The sequence below is a fragment of the Ptiloglossa arizonensis genome, chromosome 3 (genome assembly GCF_051014685.1).
Source record: "Ptiloglossa arizonensis isolate GNS036 chromosome 3, iyPtiAriz1_principal, whole genome shotgun sequence".
Taxonomy (NCBI): domain Eukaryota; kingdom Metazoa; phylum Arthropoda; class Insecta; order Hymenoptera; family Colletidae; genus Ptiloglossa; species Ptiloglossa arizonensis.
Genome location: NC_135050.1, coordinates 3785965 through 3805377, shown reverse-complemented (window position 1 = coordinate 3805377; position 19413 = coordinate 3785965). Strand labels below are relative to the sequence as shown.

Sequence of the window (19413 nt, the reverse complement as noted above, 5' to 3'; positions counted from 1 at the left end):
GATACAGTTGCGATACCCAAAATCGACGACCTTATTTCCTTCGAAAACGATCTCGGGAGGATCTGGTAGCCATTTGTTCGAAACGTTTCTCTCTACTCGATTTTAACACTAGATTTACCAACCAGTCATTTTCACTGGTTTCAACTGCTTTTACAAAGAAATTTACTTTAAATACAATAGCATATTTTCAAAAGACATTATGACATTTTCTATTCTATAGATATAATCAATTTGATAAGTTCCTCTTTTTTCTCGATCATCGATTTTCCCGAGATACGTATAAGGAACATCTTAATATACTGGAATCTATCGGTAGTTCTAGTGTTAAAGCAATGCCAGTTCATTCCGAGAAGAATTTTATTTCGTCGAGGGAACGCTCATCGTCGTCGATGGAAAAGAAAACTAAACTAAACTGTTCGGTAGTGAAGTACGTAACTATATTGAACTGGTTACCAAAGTATACACGATTCGATGGTCTTTCGGACTTGGTGGCTGGAGTGTCTCTAGGACTGACTCTGATTCCTCAAAGTATCGCTTACGCTGCACTCGCAGGCTTAACGGCGCAGGTATGTCGTTCCTTTTTGACAAATACGAGCCTCGTCCAGAAAGGATGATACCCGTTTCGAAGTAACAAAAATACGATTATCATGATAAATTTATATTTTAAAAGTTTTTTTGGTAAAATTGCAGTTTCCAACTGCTTTCATAATGAAATTTGCTTCAAATTCCATAGCACGTTTTTTAAAGACGCCATGACCGTTTCTATCCCATACATGCGATCAATTTTAAAAATTACTCTTCTAAATACTCTTTTAAATTCTCTTTTAAATACATATAAGTTATACCTTAATATTCAGAAATAATATTCAGAATTAACGACGTTTACTCCGAATCGATGTTTTCCTTCAGAATTTGTTTAAAAATATTTTAACACAAAAGAGAATATCGACCAATCAAAACGTGAATCGATCTCGATGATTTTTTTCCGTGTTACAGAGGATAAGATTTGGAATAACTTTTTTTTGGGGCTTAGTTTTCGAGATATTTGTCAAAGACTATCGGTATTAATACACTTTGATCCAAATTATGCGTGTAGTGTGACGATAATGCGAGAGACTACGTAAATAATGAGTGAACAAAAAGTTTGATTAAATTTAATCCATTTCAATAATTTTTGAATAGCAGCTTGCACGACTTAATGCAAACCTAAATAACACTGCTTAACCCAGACCTGATCTAAACTACCAATTAAGTAAAATTACGCTTTTTGTTGCAAACTAACTAAAAGTATATTACTCATATAGTCAACCAAGAAGAACCTTTTCGATCCCGGAAAAGGTATAATGGGCTGCACTTCGAAATCGGTGGGATTTTCAATTCTTATAGTCATTTCAGAATTGCAAAACAACAGCAATAGAGAAATACCTTGATTATCCGATCTATTATAATACGGGCAAAAGGTTGATTGGTCGATCGAGAGGGTTGAAAAATTCGGAAATTTATTTCTTTAGAATAATTGATAGGTTCATTGACATATTACATACCATTATAGGTATAATATATCCCCTATTTAATGTACATTTAAATCTGGCGAATATATGTCGAGTTTAATTTTGCTTAGAAACGTAAATAGGAAAATAACGACGATATAATTTATTAATGTTTCACAACATTGCTCATTCATCGTAATAATGACATAATCTAAAAGTTCTGACACTCCAGATTTACGACCATAAAGCACGTTGATAAACAATTCGAATTTACAAGTTGTGTCTTTTTAACTTTTATTACTATTACAAAAAATTAGCTGTTTGATTACATTTAGGTGGTCAGATGATCGAAGGACAACTGTATTATTTACTCACAAAATTTTGTGCTTTTTATACTAAAATATAAGGCCATTCAATTGTTTTATCGAGCTGGTAGAAAACGAATACACTTTTGTCTCACAAATACACTTCCGTGCACGAAAGTTGTATCAAGAAGAATAACTTGTCTTTAATTGTCCAGATTTTCAGGTAGCTCGGTTGTTTAAACCAACTGATTATCTCTGTTTGGCAAAATCCAAAAGAATTCTAAATTTCAAGTCTATTCCTATTGCCTCTCGCGGGACTGTACAGGGGCAAAGAGGGGTGGGACCTTAGCTACGTCTTCTGCCATAGTAGTAGGAATAGATTTCAAATGCGTCCCTATCTCAATATGTACATAAATAGAAAGTTTGGAGGCTATAAACTAATAAGGTTTCGTTTATACTTATATTTAATGCATGAAACATCTGTTTCATCTCATAAGAGTTATTTAATATGAAAAAGAATATTATGTAATATTTACAGTTTCTCTGTAGGTGGAGTAATAAAGATGATTTTGAAATATGATTAATTTTCCTTAATGGAATCAAATATTTTGTACGACGCAATCCGACTTAACTCTGATCATTTTCCACAAAAAAGTATTAAGCCATGTTTCCCAAGAGAATAATGTTTCAAAGGTATTAAAATTCAACATTGTTACTATAATAAATAATAAAAATCAGAAAATTAAATTTTTTCTTAAAAAAAAAAAGTACATCAACACATGAAAGCTATTATAATATTTACCAAGAAAAATTTGTTTATATCTAAATTTGTAGCTGACCAGAAACTGATTAACTTTCGTCTGAAACATTTTTTTATCAGACTATTGGAAGTGTCTGAAAAATCGTTGCAACAGTTGTGTGCCACATACTGTATATAACTTCTTTTGAAATGAATGAAAATTCATTTTTATTTATTCCCAAATTAAATTTTTATTCAATTATTTTAACTGAAAAGAATTTTACTTCTGTTGGTAATTATCATATATAACCAATTCTTTCCTAGCATACTGTAAAAAACTAGCAAAAATTGTTGTTTGTATTAGATATAACTATTGTATAATAGTAATGTGTTGCATCTACGCCAATGGTGCTCTACCTGTCACATGTTTCTCATTATCCCTCTCTATCTCACTATTTTATTCGTCAGTCAGTCTACATGTGTCTGTAACTGTCGCGATGAATAGCGAACTAGAATTGAATGTGTGCGTAAGAATAGGTGTACTTTTCTCACATTCCTTCACGGGATTTCAAGTCAGTGATAAAAAATACAATATTGTGTTTCACCAAAAATGAAAGGTTTCCGATAATTCTTTCAATCGTCCGTCAACAGCCGTGTAATTCATGCCCAAATCTTGGATTAAAATTTCAAAAGCAACAGTTTTCTTTCCAAGTTACCAGATAAAAATTTGTTCGATCACGTTCTTTTTAAACCGACTGTATATTCACAAGTCGAATACTTTCTGGACACACTTTGTATAATTTTTTAATACTAATACTAATATAATTTTAATACTAATATAAATACTTCGTACATTATTTTTAATACTAATAATAGAACACCTTTGAATCGGACTAAGGTGACAAATTAAAAAATGGCACATTGCATCGAAACTAAAGAAAGTACATGTGGAAGAATGACAATATAAAAGTTCAGAAATCACAAAAAAGTTAGCGCAATCAATGCCCAATCGTTTGAAAGCCATTGTAGAGACAAAAGGATTACGTACAAAATATTGAATTCAATATTGTAATAATTTATATTATTAAATGGTAACTGTATCAATATTTTTGTTTCGATAAAAATGGCTTACTGTGTACATTTTCCGTTATTACTGATCACGTAGTCGTTCAACGTTCCTGATTTTTTGTATACATAATTTAAAAAAGGCTTAAGGCAGTATTATAAAAAGTAATTAAATAAAATACCGATCCTTGTTTCTGATTTACACACGATTTTATTATGAAACATTGCTTGACCCAATACTTCTGTTTGGTACTATATAAAATTATTATAAATTGTGTAAAGAATTCTAATTTAGAAAAATGATTAATCAAACGATTAACGAAACTTGGATACATTCAGAAACTTTCTTGCAACTTCGTTCGTATCGTCAAAGATATTGTTACAAATAAAAGATTCAACTTTTGAATTGATTTCTATTACAACGATTAATATATTTTGTTAAACTAAAATTTACAATTACAATATAATTTATCTACAGAACAATATATCCGCTTAGAATTTTTATTCGATAACTAAGTCTTGATAATATTTAATAATTCATTTACTAAAGAACCCATGTCATTTTTCTTAAAATTGTTGAATTATTTTAACTGTAAGCATACTAGGTTAACCCTTAAGTAGGCGCACATATGTTTGTAACATACTTATTTCTAATATATTTTTCCTTCTTCGTTATGAATAAATATAACTTTTTTGTAATAAAAATAAAAAAGAACAATACCGATAGAAGTCTTCTAAAACCACGTGTACCCATTCAATGCTTAAATTCTATTACAAACATAGTCACTCTAAATCTTTCGCTCTGATACAAACTCAACAACTATATTACTTTATGTATAAATTTTATTGTCCGTATAGTAAGGAAACGTCAAAGCAGTAAACAAATTCTTTCAGTATGGCCTCTATTCGTGCTTCGTGGGTGCTTTCGTATATATTATTTTTGGCACAATTAGAGAAGTGTCGATTGGGCCTTCGTCTCTGATGTCCCTCTTAACAGTGGCATATACCAGGAACATGCCAGTGGACTTTATCATACTTTTCACCTTTCTGGCTGGATGCGTGGAATTGATGATGGGTGTACTACGTTTAGGCTTGTATCGATAAACATTACTAAAAATAAAGATCCTCCTTGAAAAATTTAAGTAGCTTCGCTTACAACGGGGCGTTCCATAAATAATGTCGTTTTGAAAACATTAACATGGTTTTCGCATAAAAATACTACTTGACTACTTGACTTATCCTTAGTCGATCGTTATGCGTTGAACAATTATGAACAATTATTTCTCTGTATTGTTGCTAGAATCGAATCTCTCTGTTACTTAGTACGCAAATGAATGTAGTTTTGCATCGATGCAACCCTTTAGCGTAGCATTTCTCGAACCTTCGCCTTGTTAGTCTTATGAACCGACCTTAAGGATTTCTGATCCAAAAGATGGTTGTAATTCCGACGATAAATATACATTAAATACATTAAATAGTACTTCGATCGTTAATGGTTGAGTTTCTAGAGATACCAAGCAGGAAAATATTATAGTTTTGAGAAAAATGGCGTTAAAATCGTTCAATCCGTGCAAGCAACTGCAATACAATGGGACATTTGAACAAAGAAGAATTGAGATACCATTCAATATTCAAAACATTCAAGTAAAATTTGTATTTTCTTTATTATTTTCTTCATCACTTTTTACTTTCACTATACTTTATTTACAAAATTATTTAGCAATAATTTATTTGTCAAATATACCTTTGTGCTACGTAACATTATTTCGAATAAAGTGATAGAGCAAATAAAATACAAATTCTATTTGAATAATATTTTATTCCCATCACGCCCAACCCCGAGTGATATGGATGGAATTTTTCTCGATTGAGTATTACATAGCAGAATACATCTCCTATCGATATTTTATCAGTCTGTAACGTTTTTTAGCGTCCACGCTACCGGTTCGATTAAACTATTTTATAATAACAGCAAATGCTTGGAGCGAGGGACAAAACATTAGTTTCATTATATAGAGTAATTCACGGAGAGATGGACCACATTTTTAACAATGTCTCGAAATTGAATACTTTATAAATGGTAAACATTATACTTATGGATTATTGAAATATAATGTTTTTATAAACAATCAAGGAAAGAAGAGAAGGAAAGTCTGGGCTATGCACAAGTAACATCGTACAGTGGTCCAAAAACCCAATAAAGGTAACAAAATTCATTCATTCCTCATACTAAATCGCAAATTTTGAAAACTTTAGGTTTTGCAAAACTGAATTACCCATTGTTTGTCTACCTTAAAAACATTATCTAAACATCTACCTACTGTATGACTAACACGTTCTAACGATGCATTTGAATAGCAACTAACATTTGGAAATCACTACTTCAAATTCATAAATCAGTAACTTAAATTGAATAAGTTTAGCACAAAGTTTTAAATAACATTAAGTACTTGTTCATATGTGTATATATATATAACTGAAAATATAAAAACACAGATATTTTCCTGATACAAAATTGAACGTACATGTTGATATCGAAGGATTATAATATACGAATAAATAAATATTAATATTTTAATGAATAAATGTTTTATTGCTTCGGTTTCAACGACATTCTCTAACTATCGTGGTATGATTAATATTGAGATAATATTGTATACGCTGTGTAAACAAGATATTTCATTTTTTCAAGTGAAAATAAGAAACGACATTGTTTATGGGACTAACTGTTATAAGTATTCGATTACGGTAGAACCTCGATCGTTCGAATACCACTTTAGCGAACGTTTGATTATCCGAACAATGCAATCTAAAGGTGTGTTTACATGCACCGTATAAATACAAATATCAAACAATGGAAAATGAATGACCCAGACTCAAAATATAAAATTAATGACAATACGCGTTTCTGGAATTTTTCTGGAAACTTGAGAGGAATTCGAGAAATTCTGAAAACTTGAGTGAAATTATTATCCATTACGAAAAAAAACTCCGTTTGATTTTTCATTTTAAATCAACATAATGAAATGCTAAATGTCGATATGAAGGTCCATGGAGAGTAACATTTATTACTTCGCAAAAAATCGATAAATTGTAATAGATGGGATTCGTCCTATTTTTCTAACTACGCTGCTTGTGACTAATACGTTGTTTCTTTACAAGAGTTTGGTACGAAATGAGACTTTATTTCTAGCACGTTATAGAGGACAGGTCGAATTACCTGATAAACATCAGATTTTCCTGGTATGTAATTACTTCTGAGTAAAAAATTTGTTGTTCACGCTCGTATTAGACAAACTATACTAGATTGTTTAATAAGTTTTGTCGTATATAGTACTATATAGTTTATTGGACAGTACTATATTATATGGTAGTGTTCAATGAGCTTTATCGAACGACAAAATTGATTAAACAACCTATTAATAAGTTTATTGATTAGATAATTAATTACACTCGACTATTGATAAAACCATTAAATATATTTGTATAATACGAAGGAGCGTAGACACAAAGAGAGAAAAGTAACATAGCACCCTTTGGTACGTTTCCAAAACGTTCGTGACCATGGGACGAAGATACTCGACCTGTATGCTGTTTCTATCTTTTGTGTATTATTTTCGTTAAATTCTGGCTCAACGATATTGTTCCCAATATCAATTTAGCGTTTAAAGGCATGAATTTATATCGCTGTATAGAGACTCTAAAATCATTAATAGTTAATTTTCCTGGACCGAGACTTTGTTTTCATCATCATCCGTAATATATTATTCGATTAATGGGGGATACCACCCTGACGAGTCAAAACAATCGAATTCTTTTTTTTTTTTCTTCTTATTTTCTTAAAGTTTAAAGCGTGTAGAATGTTACGCCAAAAAGATATTTTGAAATTCAAACATTTAGCGAAGTTACAACGATAAATAAACTTGTTTTACGTTTTTCTCAAAACTATATTTTTCAACCAGGCCGACACGAAATCTCCGGAATTACAGATCCGATTTACAACAAATTTTATAGAGAAATTCTATATAGAGTATTCTACAATGTAACGTACGATTTTTTGAATATGTTAATTATTTAATTTCTCATAAACGTTTAAAGTCGTTTCTCTTGTATAAAAATGATTGTTTTTTCTTCAAACTTTGATCATTTCTTCAATTATTAAAATTTTCGAAAAGTCGTACGCAACATTTTAGATAGTAATCTCTAGTTTATGAATCAACAATATTTTTTTATTTCAAACCTCCCAGTTCTTGTCAACTGTGGCGGCCAACGAACAATGTTTTACCAGAAGGGGTTCTGAGAATAGCGAATAACTTGGCCATTTTCTACAATTTTTACTTTCGCAAAATTGTAAAATGAAGCTGAAAGTTATATTTATATTCTTTGGAAAGGATTACAGTTTTCATTTAGTAATTACTTAAAAAAAAAATTCGCAAAATTTACCCATTTTTTGATATCTCAGAATGATGTCTCCCCTGCACTGTTACAATACAACATTTTATCGAGACCCCCCTTTTTTTATCTATTTTGTAAATTAATTGAATCGTTGATAGGTAAAACAGAAAAATTAAAGAGTGTAAGGGTTAAATGCCGAATTGATTAAAAGAAGGTATTAGAAGAAAAGCTATGTGTTTCAAAACACGAATATGGGAATAGTAAATGATGGCTCTGACGTACATTGGCCAAATTCAGTGTTTACTCTTATTCGTTCGACAACGTTCGGTCTAACAAAATTCGGTATAAATTTACATTATTTATTTATGTACACTGACGCAAATTCGGTCTCGGTGTTTCGCCATCGTTCGGTACACACGTAAAGAGAATCGTGACAAATATGCTATAACTCATTCGTGGGGGTATTCTGGTCTAGCGTGTGAGTTTCTTTGTCAATTTTCAGATTTTTTACAAACCATCGAAGTAAGCTGAAACTTTTTCGAAAACTTGTATCGTTCTTGCGAAAATAGTTTTTTAGAAAAATATCGTTCGAGGTCTTATTGCAAGTTTACACGCAACAAAGACAAATATTTGGAACATTATCGTTCGAGCGACAATATCAACGACAATACAACGGTCTCTGGTCTTTATCAAGAAAATTCCAACCGATTGTTCGTATTTACAAGCATTTCCAGTTTTCGAGTATCTTTGTTGTTTGCGTTCAACTCGTATTTATTTTCGCGCTTCTCGACCTCGTTGTCGGTAAAATTCTTTGTTTCGGGGCCAATTTTGACTCCCATTGTGACCATCGTTTTTAAAATAGAGACTAGAATTCTTTGTTAAATACGCAAACAGACAGAAGTGTTTACGAATTGGAAAATTGCGCAGCTAATAAAGAATCGAGATCTTCGTCACTATTCCGTCTGTTTGGAAATTATTCGTGAGTTAATAGTCGAAAATACGATAAAAAATGTATGAGACTTCATCATTGAATGGGAAGCTTGTTTTTATTTTTGGCATCTGTATTTCGATCCATTTTCACTATACTAGGTACTCAATAAGTTTTGTCGTTCGATAAAACTTATTGAACAGTACTATACTATATAGTTCGATAAAACTTATTGAACAGTACTATACTATATAGTTCGATAAAACTTATTGAACAGTACTATACTATATAGTTCGATAAAACTTATTGAACAATACTATACTATATAGTTCGATAAAACTTATTGAACAGTACTATACTATATAGTTCGATAAAACTTATTGAACAGTACTATACTGTATAGTTCGATAAAACTTATTGAGTAACCTACTAAGTACTGCTCAATAAGTTTTATCGGACAACAAAACTTGTTTTTTTTTTCAATTTTAAAATAAATAAATATGTCTATTTAAACATTTTAACCCAACATTTACAAAAATTTCATCGGACGACGAAACTTATTGAACAACTTAGTACTATTCGATAAATTTTATGAAACGAAAAAACTTATTGAACAACCTATTAGAATGCGTAAAGCGATGAACAAAAGTATTCGCATAAAACGTATTTCCATATAGAATGTTAGATAAATCTGAAGAAAATGTAGTTTCTTATTTAATTCTTTCGCGAAATATAAGTTTAGAAGAGTCTAAAGTTTAGAAAAGGAAAAAACACGATAAAGATCACATACGTTTTTTAAATATATTACAGTTTATCATAGTACGAGATTTAATAATTGGTATTTAAACTGTTTCTTCTAATAACTTCTTTTGAACGATTGGACATTCATAGCGCTAACTTTTTTATTGTTTCTGATTCTGTTTTACGTCAATCTCCTTGAAATGCCTGTTTCAATTGTTGTTTACTCAATATGTATGATAGAGTTCTTTTAATCTTCGAGCCAATTCCTTTCAAACATGGTTGAGAGGATTTAAATTCGGTGATTGTAATTATGCAAGTAATGTAAAGGGTATTCTGCAAACGATCCATTGTCGAATAATATAGTCAGTGTGCTTAGGGTCGTAATCGTGTTGGAAATAATAATCGTCTCCGGGATCTAATTTACCTGTGCTCTTTTGTAAATATTGTATTAAAATGTTTACATAAACATATTTATTTATTTTAGAATTGAAAAGAAAAACAAGTTCTTTTAAGCCGGAATAACTCATATTAACACACTGTCACAATCATTTTTCTTCGTTGAAAAAATGTTTCTTTTATCTAACTCACATTATCGCTATATTCTAATTTTCCCATCTGATTCATAAATATTGTATTTACTTTCATAGGAGAACAAAATTTCATCCCAAAAATTTTAACTTTTACTTATATGCGTTTTCGCAAATACTAATCACTTTAGTTTCTTACTCTTACTAACGGTTTCTTTTTTGCTGTTCTTAAGTTCTAATCAGCATCTTTAAACCTTCTACGAATAATTATCGAGTTAATTTTTACACTATTTTCATTTTCCAATTGAGAAGATCGTTCAATGATACTCTTCACTTTAAGATGACTTCTGTTTATTATTTTTGCAATACTAGAATCAAATTTTCCTTTTTACGCTAAATTTAATACCATTTTCCGTTAGAAAATTGTTGTTCCTTACGATTTACCGTTAATTTCCCATTGTAATACGTTAGCTCTTTACTTGACAGAATATTGTAACAATTTGTGACAAATGAGCATCAATTGAATCGTGGGCTATGACAGTAGTGCCAGCTACTGGATTTGACAGGATACAACATTAGTGTTAACATTAAATATTTCTTCTAAAATTTCCTAAACACAATGAATTTATAGATGCGCAAATATTTATGTTCCGCTGAAAATGGACCATTACGTGATTTTCATTATTTTTCTTTATTACAAGTTTTCGTAACTTCTGATAACTTTGGATCCAAAACTTATACTACTTATATTACTTTATACAAAAAGAATTGAGCCAAAAAATTGTGTTTTTGCTAGATTAACATAATATTTTGTATGAAAATACATTCTGTGGTAACACATTTGTTCGTCACTGTACACGATAGTTGAAGCTAAAAATATGACACGAATTAAAGAGAATTAGAATAACGTCGAGTAATTTTTGCTTATCATTGGTCGCAATTCCTTTCAGAGGTCGACTTTCCATGCGAATAACATTTTTCAGGCACGTTCTCTAGCGTCGTGGTTATCGAAATATAGAACGCAATATCTATTTCGAGCTACGTCGACGACAGAATTAAACTGTACTACGCATTTCTGCTAGGAGCAAGGTTTTACCGTGATTCGAATCTTACAAAACTACGGAAACATTTATAAAATAATATACCTTCGCACGTAGCCAAATTAGGGACGAAGGAGTCGGTCTTGTGCCTTTACTTAGACCCACTGGTAGGCCACTTGAGCCTATTTTCATTCGAATTAATTTTTAGATAGAATCGGTTCAGGGTTGACGACAAATGCGAAACCCGCTGTCGAAAATTCTCCGCTACAAGGTGACATTTACAAGCTCATCTCCGATGGTGAAATATCGTTCTTAAAGAACAGTATGGTTATGTTCCCAGTACCAACTTAATTTTATAATAGGTTGTTCAATAAGTTTTGTCGTTCGATAAAATTTATTGAACAGTACTATTCAATGTAGTACTGTTCAATGTAGTACTGTTCAATGTAGTACTGTTCAATGTAGTACTGTTCAATGTAGTACTGTTCAATGTAGTACTGTTCAATTTAGTATTGTTCAATGTAGTACTGTTCAATGTAGTACTGTTCAATGTAGTACTGTTCAATGTAGCACTGTTCAATAAGTTTTATCGAACGACAAAACTATAGTACTAGATTGTTCAATATGTTTTATCGTTCGATAAAATTTATTGAACAGTACTATTCAGTGTAGTACGGTTCGATAAGTTTTATCGAACGACAAAACTTATTCAGCAACCTAGTACTATATTGTTTTATCGAACGACTAAACTTATTGAACAACCTAGTATTTATAAATGATATCTCTGTACTTCTTCTTTATTGTTTCTCTCTATTATAGTATTTGCCGATGATTCAGTTTTCCTATGTTATCGAGGACTCAATTAGACACCAGGTTAAACTTAGGTGTTAAGTAAGATTAATTTAAACTTATTCAACGGGACTCTATTCGTGTCAACTTATGGTGTCAACGAAACAAGATTTCGCGTAATGTACACTTACTGACAAAAATTAAGATATTGTTGCGTACATTCTTTATCTTCCGAGATACACGGATTAGAATCAAAAGTAATATGAAAAAATAACATAAGTTTTTTTTCGAATATACTTGTATAAAGTCTCTCGTGGACGTAGATGGTATGAAAATATTCTAGAACAGAGAACGAAGGAGACTTATCGTAATAATTTTTCCTTTGCTTTGTTCGCAAAATATTGTGCGACAAATTGTTCGTTTTAAAACGCGTTCGAATAACCATACCGCGATTTTACTTCGAATAATCGAGATTCTACCACATATGTAGCTTTTTACTTGTTTTTAAGACCAACGTGAATAGAGAAATCTTTTATACAGGGTTTATAGTAGACTTTATATCCATACCCGTTACATCCGGTTTTACTTCAGCTACTTCGGTTATTATAATTGTGGCTCAACTACAAGGACTGTTGGGGTTGAAATTCAAGGCATCCAATGTTGTTAGCGATCTGATCAAGATATTCGAAAATATTAAGAACGTTCGCACACCGGATTTCACTCTTGGGCTTTGCAGCATAGCTTTTCTTCTATTTTTCAGAGTAAGTTTGTTTTGTACAGAGTAAGCAACGAAATTTACGAACAAAACGTTGGTACTTGCAGAAACTGAAAGACATCGATTGCTGTTTTACGAAAAATGAAAAGAACAAAAACGACAAAACCGTTGCTATAAAAAAGTTCCTTTGGTTTCTTTCTATATGTCGCAACGCTTTGGTGATTCTTATAGCCTCGACGATATCTTTCTACCTCGAAAAAACAGGATCATCTCCGTTTATTCTTTCAGGTATAATAGATCGCTCGATAAGTTTTATCGTTTAATGAGAAATCGAGCTATTACGTTCGTCGTTTTATTTTTCGAAAGATGATACCACTGTTTAATGAACATGTGTGTTTCATGTAGATCTCTCGATTTATTCGTATATTTACAGTTGTTCAAAGTTGAAGTATCGTAGTATTTTCTTACAATGGAAGAAACGACAAAACTTATCGAACAACCTAGTACTTCGATAGTTTCCTTACTTCGTTATCGAAGCATTACGGTAGAAATATTTCACCCAGATTAATATTCGTTTATTTTTTTATTAAAGGAAGAATAGAATCGGGACTTCCCAGACCATCTTTGCCACCATTTTCGTCTCAGGTGGGAAATCAAACTTATACTTTCTTAGACATGTGTTACCATTATGGAACTGGGATAATAGTGCTGCCCCTAGTCTCGGTGTTGGCGAACGTGGCCATTGCGAAAGCATTTGGTAAAAAGTATATCTATTACAGAGATCAAGACCTGTATTCAAAATACATGCTGTATAGAACTTATCGAAAAATAACAATTTGTCTGTGGTGGGAGCACAAATTCTGTTGGATCACAAATAGACGAGATCTACGAATAGTCATCCATCATTATCGAATTAGTGTACCTCCTCGTGTATAACAATTTCTTGTAGAAACAATGGCGTAACAATCAATGCAATTGTTGCGAACGAAGTGAATTGTTTAAGTCTCGTGGAAGTTGTTGAAATTTTAATATTTAATGTAATACTTTATAATAAAAAACCATCGGTCCCTACAATCCAAATATCGCTCCTTTGCAAAATGTTTGTTCAGATCGAAAACTCCTTTGTAAATTAAACATAAAAAGATCCTTTTAACACACGGTATTCCTCTGAATAAATCTCTTCGGCTCTCGACTGCAGATACTGCAGTTCTTGGGATCGATAGTTTCGAAAGGTGTGAAAAACAGTTAACAACTTAGGTGTTCTATTTTTACGCGAATAGTATAAAATACATTGCCTTGGGTGTTTAGAATGATTCGAAAGTGATGCCACAAAAGGACCACGTAACGTCTTGCAAAGTATTTTAGGTCTGAGGAATTGAGAAAATCCAGCTCCATTTAACTTTTAGAGGTTTCCACACACTTTTATAAAGCCTTGGTGTATATAAAAAAAAAAGAAAAATTTCTTTGGTAATTTTTGGTAAGACGATTCAACTTTAGACGCGTCGATGTTAATCATTCGAACGACAAATTGCTCAAACTAATTATTTATTGATGAGCTACCAATTAATTGGATCAATTATTCCGATGAGTAAGAAGAGCGTTATATCTAACAATCAAAGAGAATCTGTTGGATAAGTCTTACTTGTTGCAGATCCAATTAGCAAGTGATATTGATGGTATTGCATATTATTAACGACTCATTATCTATATCACGAATGTGTAGCCCTTGAAAGTGCAAAGTTCGAACTAACTGTCTCGATCGGTCCCCCTAGTGATAAGACATGCTTAATCTACTCGTTTTGGACTAAAATACGCAAAATGTTATCAAGAATATTCTTATCGAGAATGGTTTTTTGCGTATATTTTTATTAAGTGATTACAAACGATGCGTAAAATATCCCACGCTTATCATTGAACGGATAATTATTTACGGCCCCCAACAGTCATAAAAGATCATATTTTATGACTAAAGAATAAAGAAGAGGACACTTTTGTAAAAAAAGAATAGGTCCAATAAATTAGATGTACTAATTGTACAAATTAATTTACGACCTTTTTAAGATAATTGTAACGTTTATTTATGAAAAATTCAATCGTACTTTGATCTTCGAAATAATTTTCGTCAACATTCATACATTTCTGCCATTTTACAGATAGCTGACAAATTGTTAAAGTTGAACTTACACGCATACTTTAATATCCTAACGTGACGTGGAAAAAATTTAATTCAAACAATTACTGCAATTAAATCAATTTCAAGACAAAATGTTAACGTGTATCTGATAACGCAACACGAAAACTTTGAATTTTGTTACGTAAGGATACGAATGCAGATACGTTACTCGATCATCGTTAAAAAGTTCCAAACGTTAATAAAAGTGAATGAAAACATTTCAACTTGAAATTCTCCAAATTCGTTATTACATAGTGAATCTTAGAGATCCTCTGTATCGTTCAACGTAGACAGAACAGGTCCATCCTACCCCTTCGCTCATAGTAATACTATCCAAACTACGGTGAAACTTTTGTGATACCTTATCTGATCGACACTATCAATTATGCCATTTTACAATTCGTGACACTGGTCAACCAGCACTTCTAGTACGCATGATGTTGCTCTCCAACGATTACCATGATAAAATCCTACGACATGATCATCCTATGAACTATGGAAAAGAAATATAGAAATAATATAGAAATCCTAATATAGAACAACCTAGTATAAAATACTAGAACAACTTAGTATAGAAGTCAGTGTACGAGAAACTCTCGATTCTTAGGTCGAAAATGCTTTAGAAAACTTGATATTCGTTTTCGTTGGGTTTGCATGGTTCTTTAATGTATTTTGAATACAAGTCTGCAATTTCTTCATTTTTATATATCTAGAACAAATGTATCATTAAACAAGTAATAACACATGCTTTCGTTTTTAGCGAGCGGTAACGCTGTAAATGCAACGCAAGAAATGTTAACCCTAGGTTTGTGCAATATACTTGCAAGCTTCTTTTCAGCAATGCCAAGTACCGGAGCGTTCACGAGAAGCGCTGTAATTTCCGCCAGCGGTGTTCGAACACCTATGGCTGGTATATATGTCGGTAATATGTATTCTCATTTCGAGCAAAACAAGTATCCGGTGGATTTCGATCAATTGTGTCAAATTTTATAGTAATTTTGCAATTTATTTGTTCTGTAAGGCTTACTGTAAACAAAACGTCCGTTTGAAACAAAATTGATCCGATTAACCGAAATCCACTGTACTTTGAGCAAACATGTTTCCTTGCTGGAGTAAATTTTCGATTAAGAAGACTGAACGTTACAGGTATTATGGCGTTGCTAGCGTTGAGCTTCTTAACACCATACTTTTATTACATTCCACGTGCCACACTCGCGGCAGTGTTAATAAGCGCGGTGATATTCATCATCGACCTGAAGATAATAAAGTTACTCTGGAACGGATGCAGTAGGTGTCATAATTAATACGATTAGTAGGATTGATACGATACACGACGTATAAATGTAACATTGTCGGCCCTGCCGAATCGAGAGAAGTGAGCAGCAGAACAAATGGCGGTAAACTGCTACACGCATTGCCGACGAATATTTTCTCGTGCTGTTCGAAATGTAAATCGTTCCGACACTTTTGCCGGGTAGTCTCTTCTTCAGATATGTACATAGAATCCGATCCTCGATAGAGTTTTCGTCCTAGATAAAGAACCTTTCATAAGAATACAAAAATAGTTCAAAGAAACTACACACATCGAAACTTTTTTAAACTTTGACGTTAATTTATAACTATTTAGAACCAAAAACAATTAATAAATTATGTACCACTATATTCGAGAAACTCTCCTCTATTTTCGAAAACCAATTAGAACTTTCTAAGGTTTTTACTTTTCATCCAATACCTTATTCCTTTCGAAAATTCTGAATTTTTACAAAAGCTCGTGTTTTTCGAAAATTGGTAACCCAATCCAATGGTCACCGATTGAAAAAAGAATTTTTGTAATCTGTGTGTTCTAATCAAGCAAGTGACAAATTTAACAGCCAATTAAACTTGATCCCACATTAGTGACGAATATTAAAAAGAATTCTTGTTTGTCGAATATCGAACAGAAAAGACATTTATAACGTGAAATATTTATTTTTTACACTTCTTATCTTGAATCCTTGCTACTACCTTTTTTGTTTCGACTGCTTTATTGAAAAACACTTGTTCCTTTATCAATTATTCGCAAAAGGAGCATTCCAAAATCGAATTTCGTATCATACATTCAACAAAATTCTATTTTGTCTCTTATCGCAGGAAAGGACGCCGTCGCTGGGATTGTTACGTTTATAGTTAGTGTTTTTTGCGGCGTGGAGATTGGACTTTTAACTGGCGCTTTATTTAACATAATATTTCTTCTCCGACCGTCTACAAGACCACACATCGAAGTGATTCAATGCAAGGTAAAACGTGGTATTTTAATACCATTTGGTGATAATACTAATAGTATCAAATATTAAATTTGTAATAAATAATACAAATAATAATACACGGTAACTAATATTTGAAATGGAACATTTTAACGTACAAATTTATCGAACTTTTCGTATAAAAATTAATTATTATTAATACTTACGATGCTATTGGTACTCATGTTAATGCACTCAATCGAAGAGTGCATTGCTTGGGGTAAACACGTCCTTAACCAATGCAATTACGTTCGTTCTTAAACCGATGAAAGAATTTATGTATAATCCTTTTATTTTTCCTATCCATATTTTTAGACGCAATTTGGAAATAAATACGTAGTGCTCAAACCAGACTCTGGACTTCTATATCCTGCTGCCAACTATTTCTGCAATAATGTTATCGACATAATTCAGAAATACGATGAAAATAACACGTTGTTCGTTATTAATTGTGAAAGGATACAAAATATTGACTACACTGCAGTAAAGGTACAAATGCAATACTTTATAAGAAAATTAAGGCGAAAACATTATTGTCGCATAATTATACGAATCAACTCGTGTCACACGCTCATGTCTCTTAGTTTCTATACAATGACCATATTTATATGTTCTAAAACATATTTTGGTACTATAGAATATGAAATCTCATAATTATAGTGGTTACAATATTAAATTAACAGCAAAGATGTATATATAAGCAAAGATTTGAAAATGAATATTATATTATACTAGGTTGTTCAATAAGTTTTGTCGTTCGATAAAACTTATTGAACATTATAGTACTAGGTTGCTCAACCATTGAACAACCTATTAATAGTTACACGATATTGTACGAAGTGACGCTACACTAGGATGTATTTTAATAAATAATTGCAAGGATTGAAAGATTTGTGCTCACAGGACGCGAACAATAATGCTTTTCAGTCTTTGCGCATTTCATATTCTGTTACAGGGAATCGAGATACTATCGAGAAATATGAATATGGAAAAAAAGAAACTATGTTTTCTACACGTTAATTCAGAAGTGTTTCAAAGTATTCAAACTGTTGGTAACAGTAAATACTTTTACTTCCTCGACGACGAAAACAAGATACCTTATATGTTTTACGGTACATTACACTTATACTAGATTATTCAATAAGTTTTGTCGTTTTTTCCATTGTAAAAAAATACTATGATACAATTCAACTTTGAACAACTGTAAATATACGAATGAGTCGACGATCTACATGAAGCTTCGCACGTGTTCATCAAACAATACTACTATCTTTAGAAAAATAAAACGACGAAACTAATAGCGCCATTTCTTATCGAACGACAAAACTTATTGAGCAATCTATTATTAATACTTTCGATTTTTCTAAAACACACGTTTTCCAGGCGGCATCTTAACGAATAATGTGGAAGAAGCGAAAGGAAAACTCTTGGAAAATGGAGTGGAAAATGGAGTGGAAAATAGAATGCTTATCTGTACGAATGGTAAAAAATGTTCGAAGACACTTGAGAAAATTGTAACAAATCCTGAAGGCAGCCCCGAAGAAATTGCATTAATATCGACGCCATTGTCGAAAACAAAATAAAGATGAAAATGGAGATGTCTTTTAATTCAAATATAAATTAAACCTTGATATTCATTTTTTTTTTTACACATAACTTCCAAATTGTCAATAGACGTTTGGAATGATAGGTTATAAAATAATGGTATTGATTCACTTAGAAATATTTTTATCGCTGGTGAAAAATTCAATCTGTTCGAATTGTTCAAGTCAAATTGAATTATTCGAACAACTAGAATGAAAGTAACGCGATTTGGAAAGTTTCGCAAACAATTAATGAATTAAAATGCAATACTTGTAGGCAGATAAAACAACAGAGTAGTTGGATGATACGATGAAATTTCTCCCTTAATGACATTGATTGACAATCGACATGTTTAAACAACTTGAAAGGCATGGGTTTTTCGATAATTGTTAATACACAGTTTTCTAGATGTATATGTGTATATGTATATAGATATATATAGATATATAGTGTTCTAGATATATATAAATACATCATTTTCTACATATATATAGATACATAATTTTCTAGATATATATAGATATATAGTTTTCTAGAGATATATAGATACATAGTTTTCTAGATGTATTTAGACTTTTATCAACTTTCTTTCATATCTTTCCATTTTGAAGATATTCCAGGAGAAAAAATATCTTTCGTA

General features: G+C 31.6%; 1 protein-coding gene across 1 annotated transcript; it reads left to right on the top strand.

Annotated features, from left to right (window-relative positions):
- Positions 1-250: 250 nt before the first annotated feature.
- Positions 251-18785, top strand: LOC143144318 (sodium-independent sulfate anion transporter). The gene is made up of 11 exons (XM_076306613.1): positions 251-566; positions 4494-4689; positions 12560-12780; positions 12842-13022; positions 13327-13491; positions 15668-15829; positions 16054-16194; positions 17038-17183; positions 17505-17678; positions 18145-18301; positions 18573-18785. The coding sequence occupies exons 1-11, from the start codon at positions 333-335 to the stop codon at positions 18770-18772; spliced, it is 1977 nt and encodes a 658-aa protein (XP_076162728.1). The 5' UTR covers positions 251-332; the 3' UTR covers positions 18773-18785.
- The last annotated feature ends 628 nt before the right edge of the window (positions 18786-19413 follow it).

Bases quoted from the DNA above. Each gene is read 5' to 3' on its own strand.
- LOC143144318 (XM_076306613.1), top strand. From the start codon at position 333: ATGCCAGTTCATTCCGAGAAGAATTTTATTTCGTCGAGGGAACGCTCA. The intron at 16,195-17,037 runs GTAGGTGTCATA...CTCTTATCGCAG, and splicing joins GTTACTCTGGAACGGATGCA to GAAAGGACGCCGTCGCTGGG. The intron at 17,184-17,504 runs GTAAAACGTGGT...CCATATTTTTAG, and splicing joins TCGAAGTGATTCAATGCAAG to ACGCAATTTGGAAATAAATA.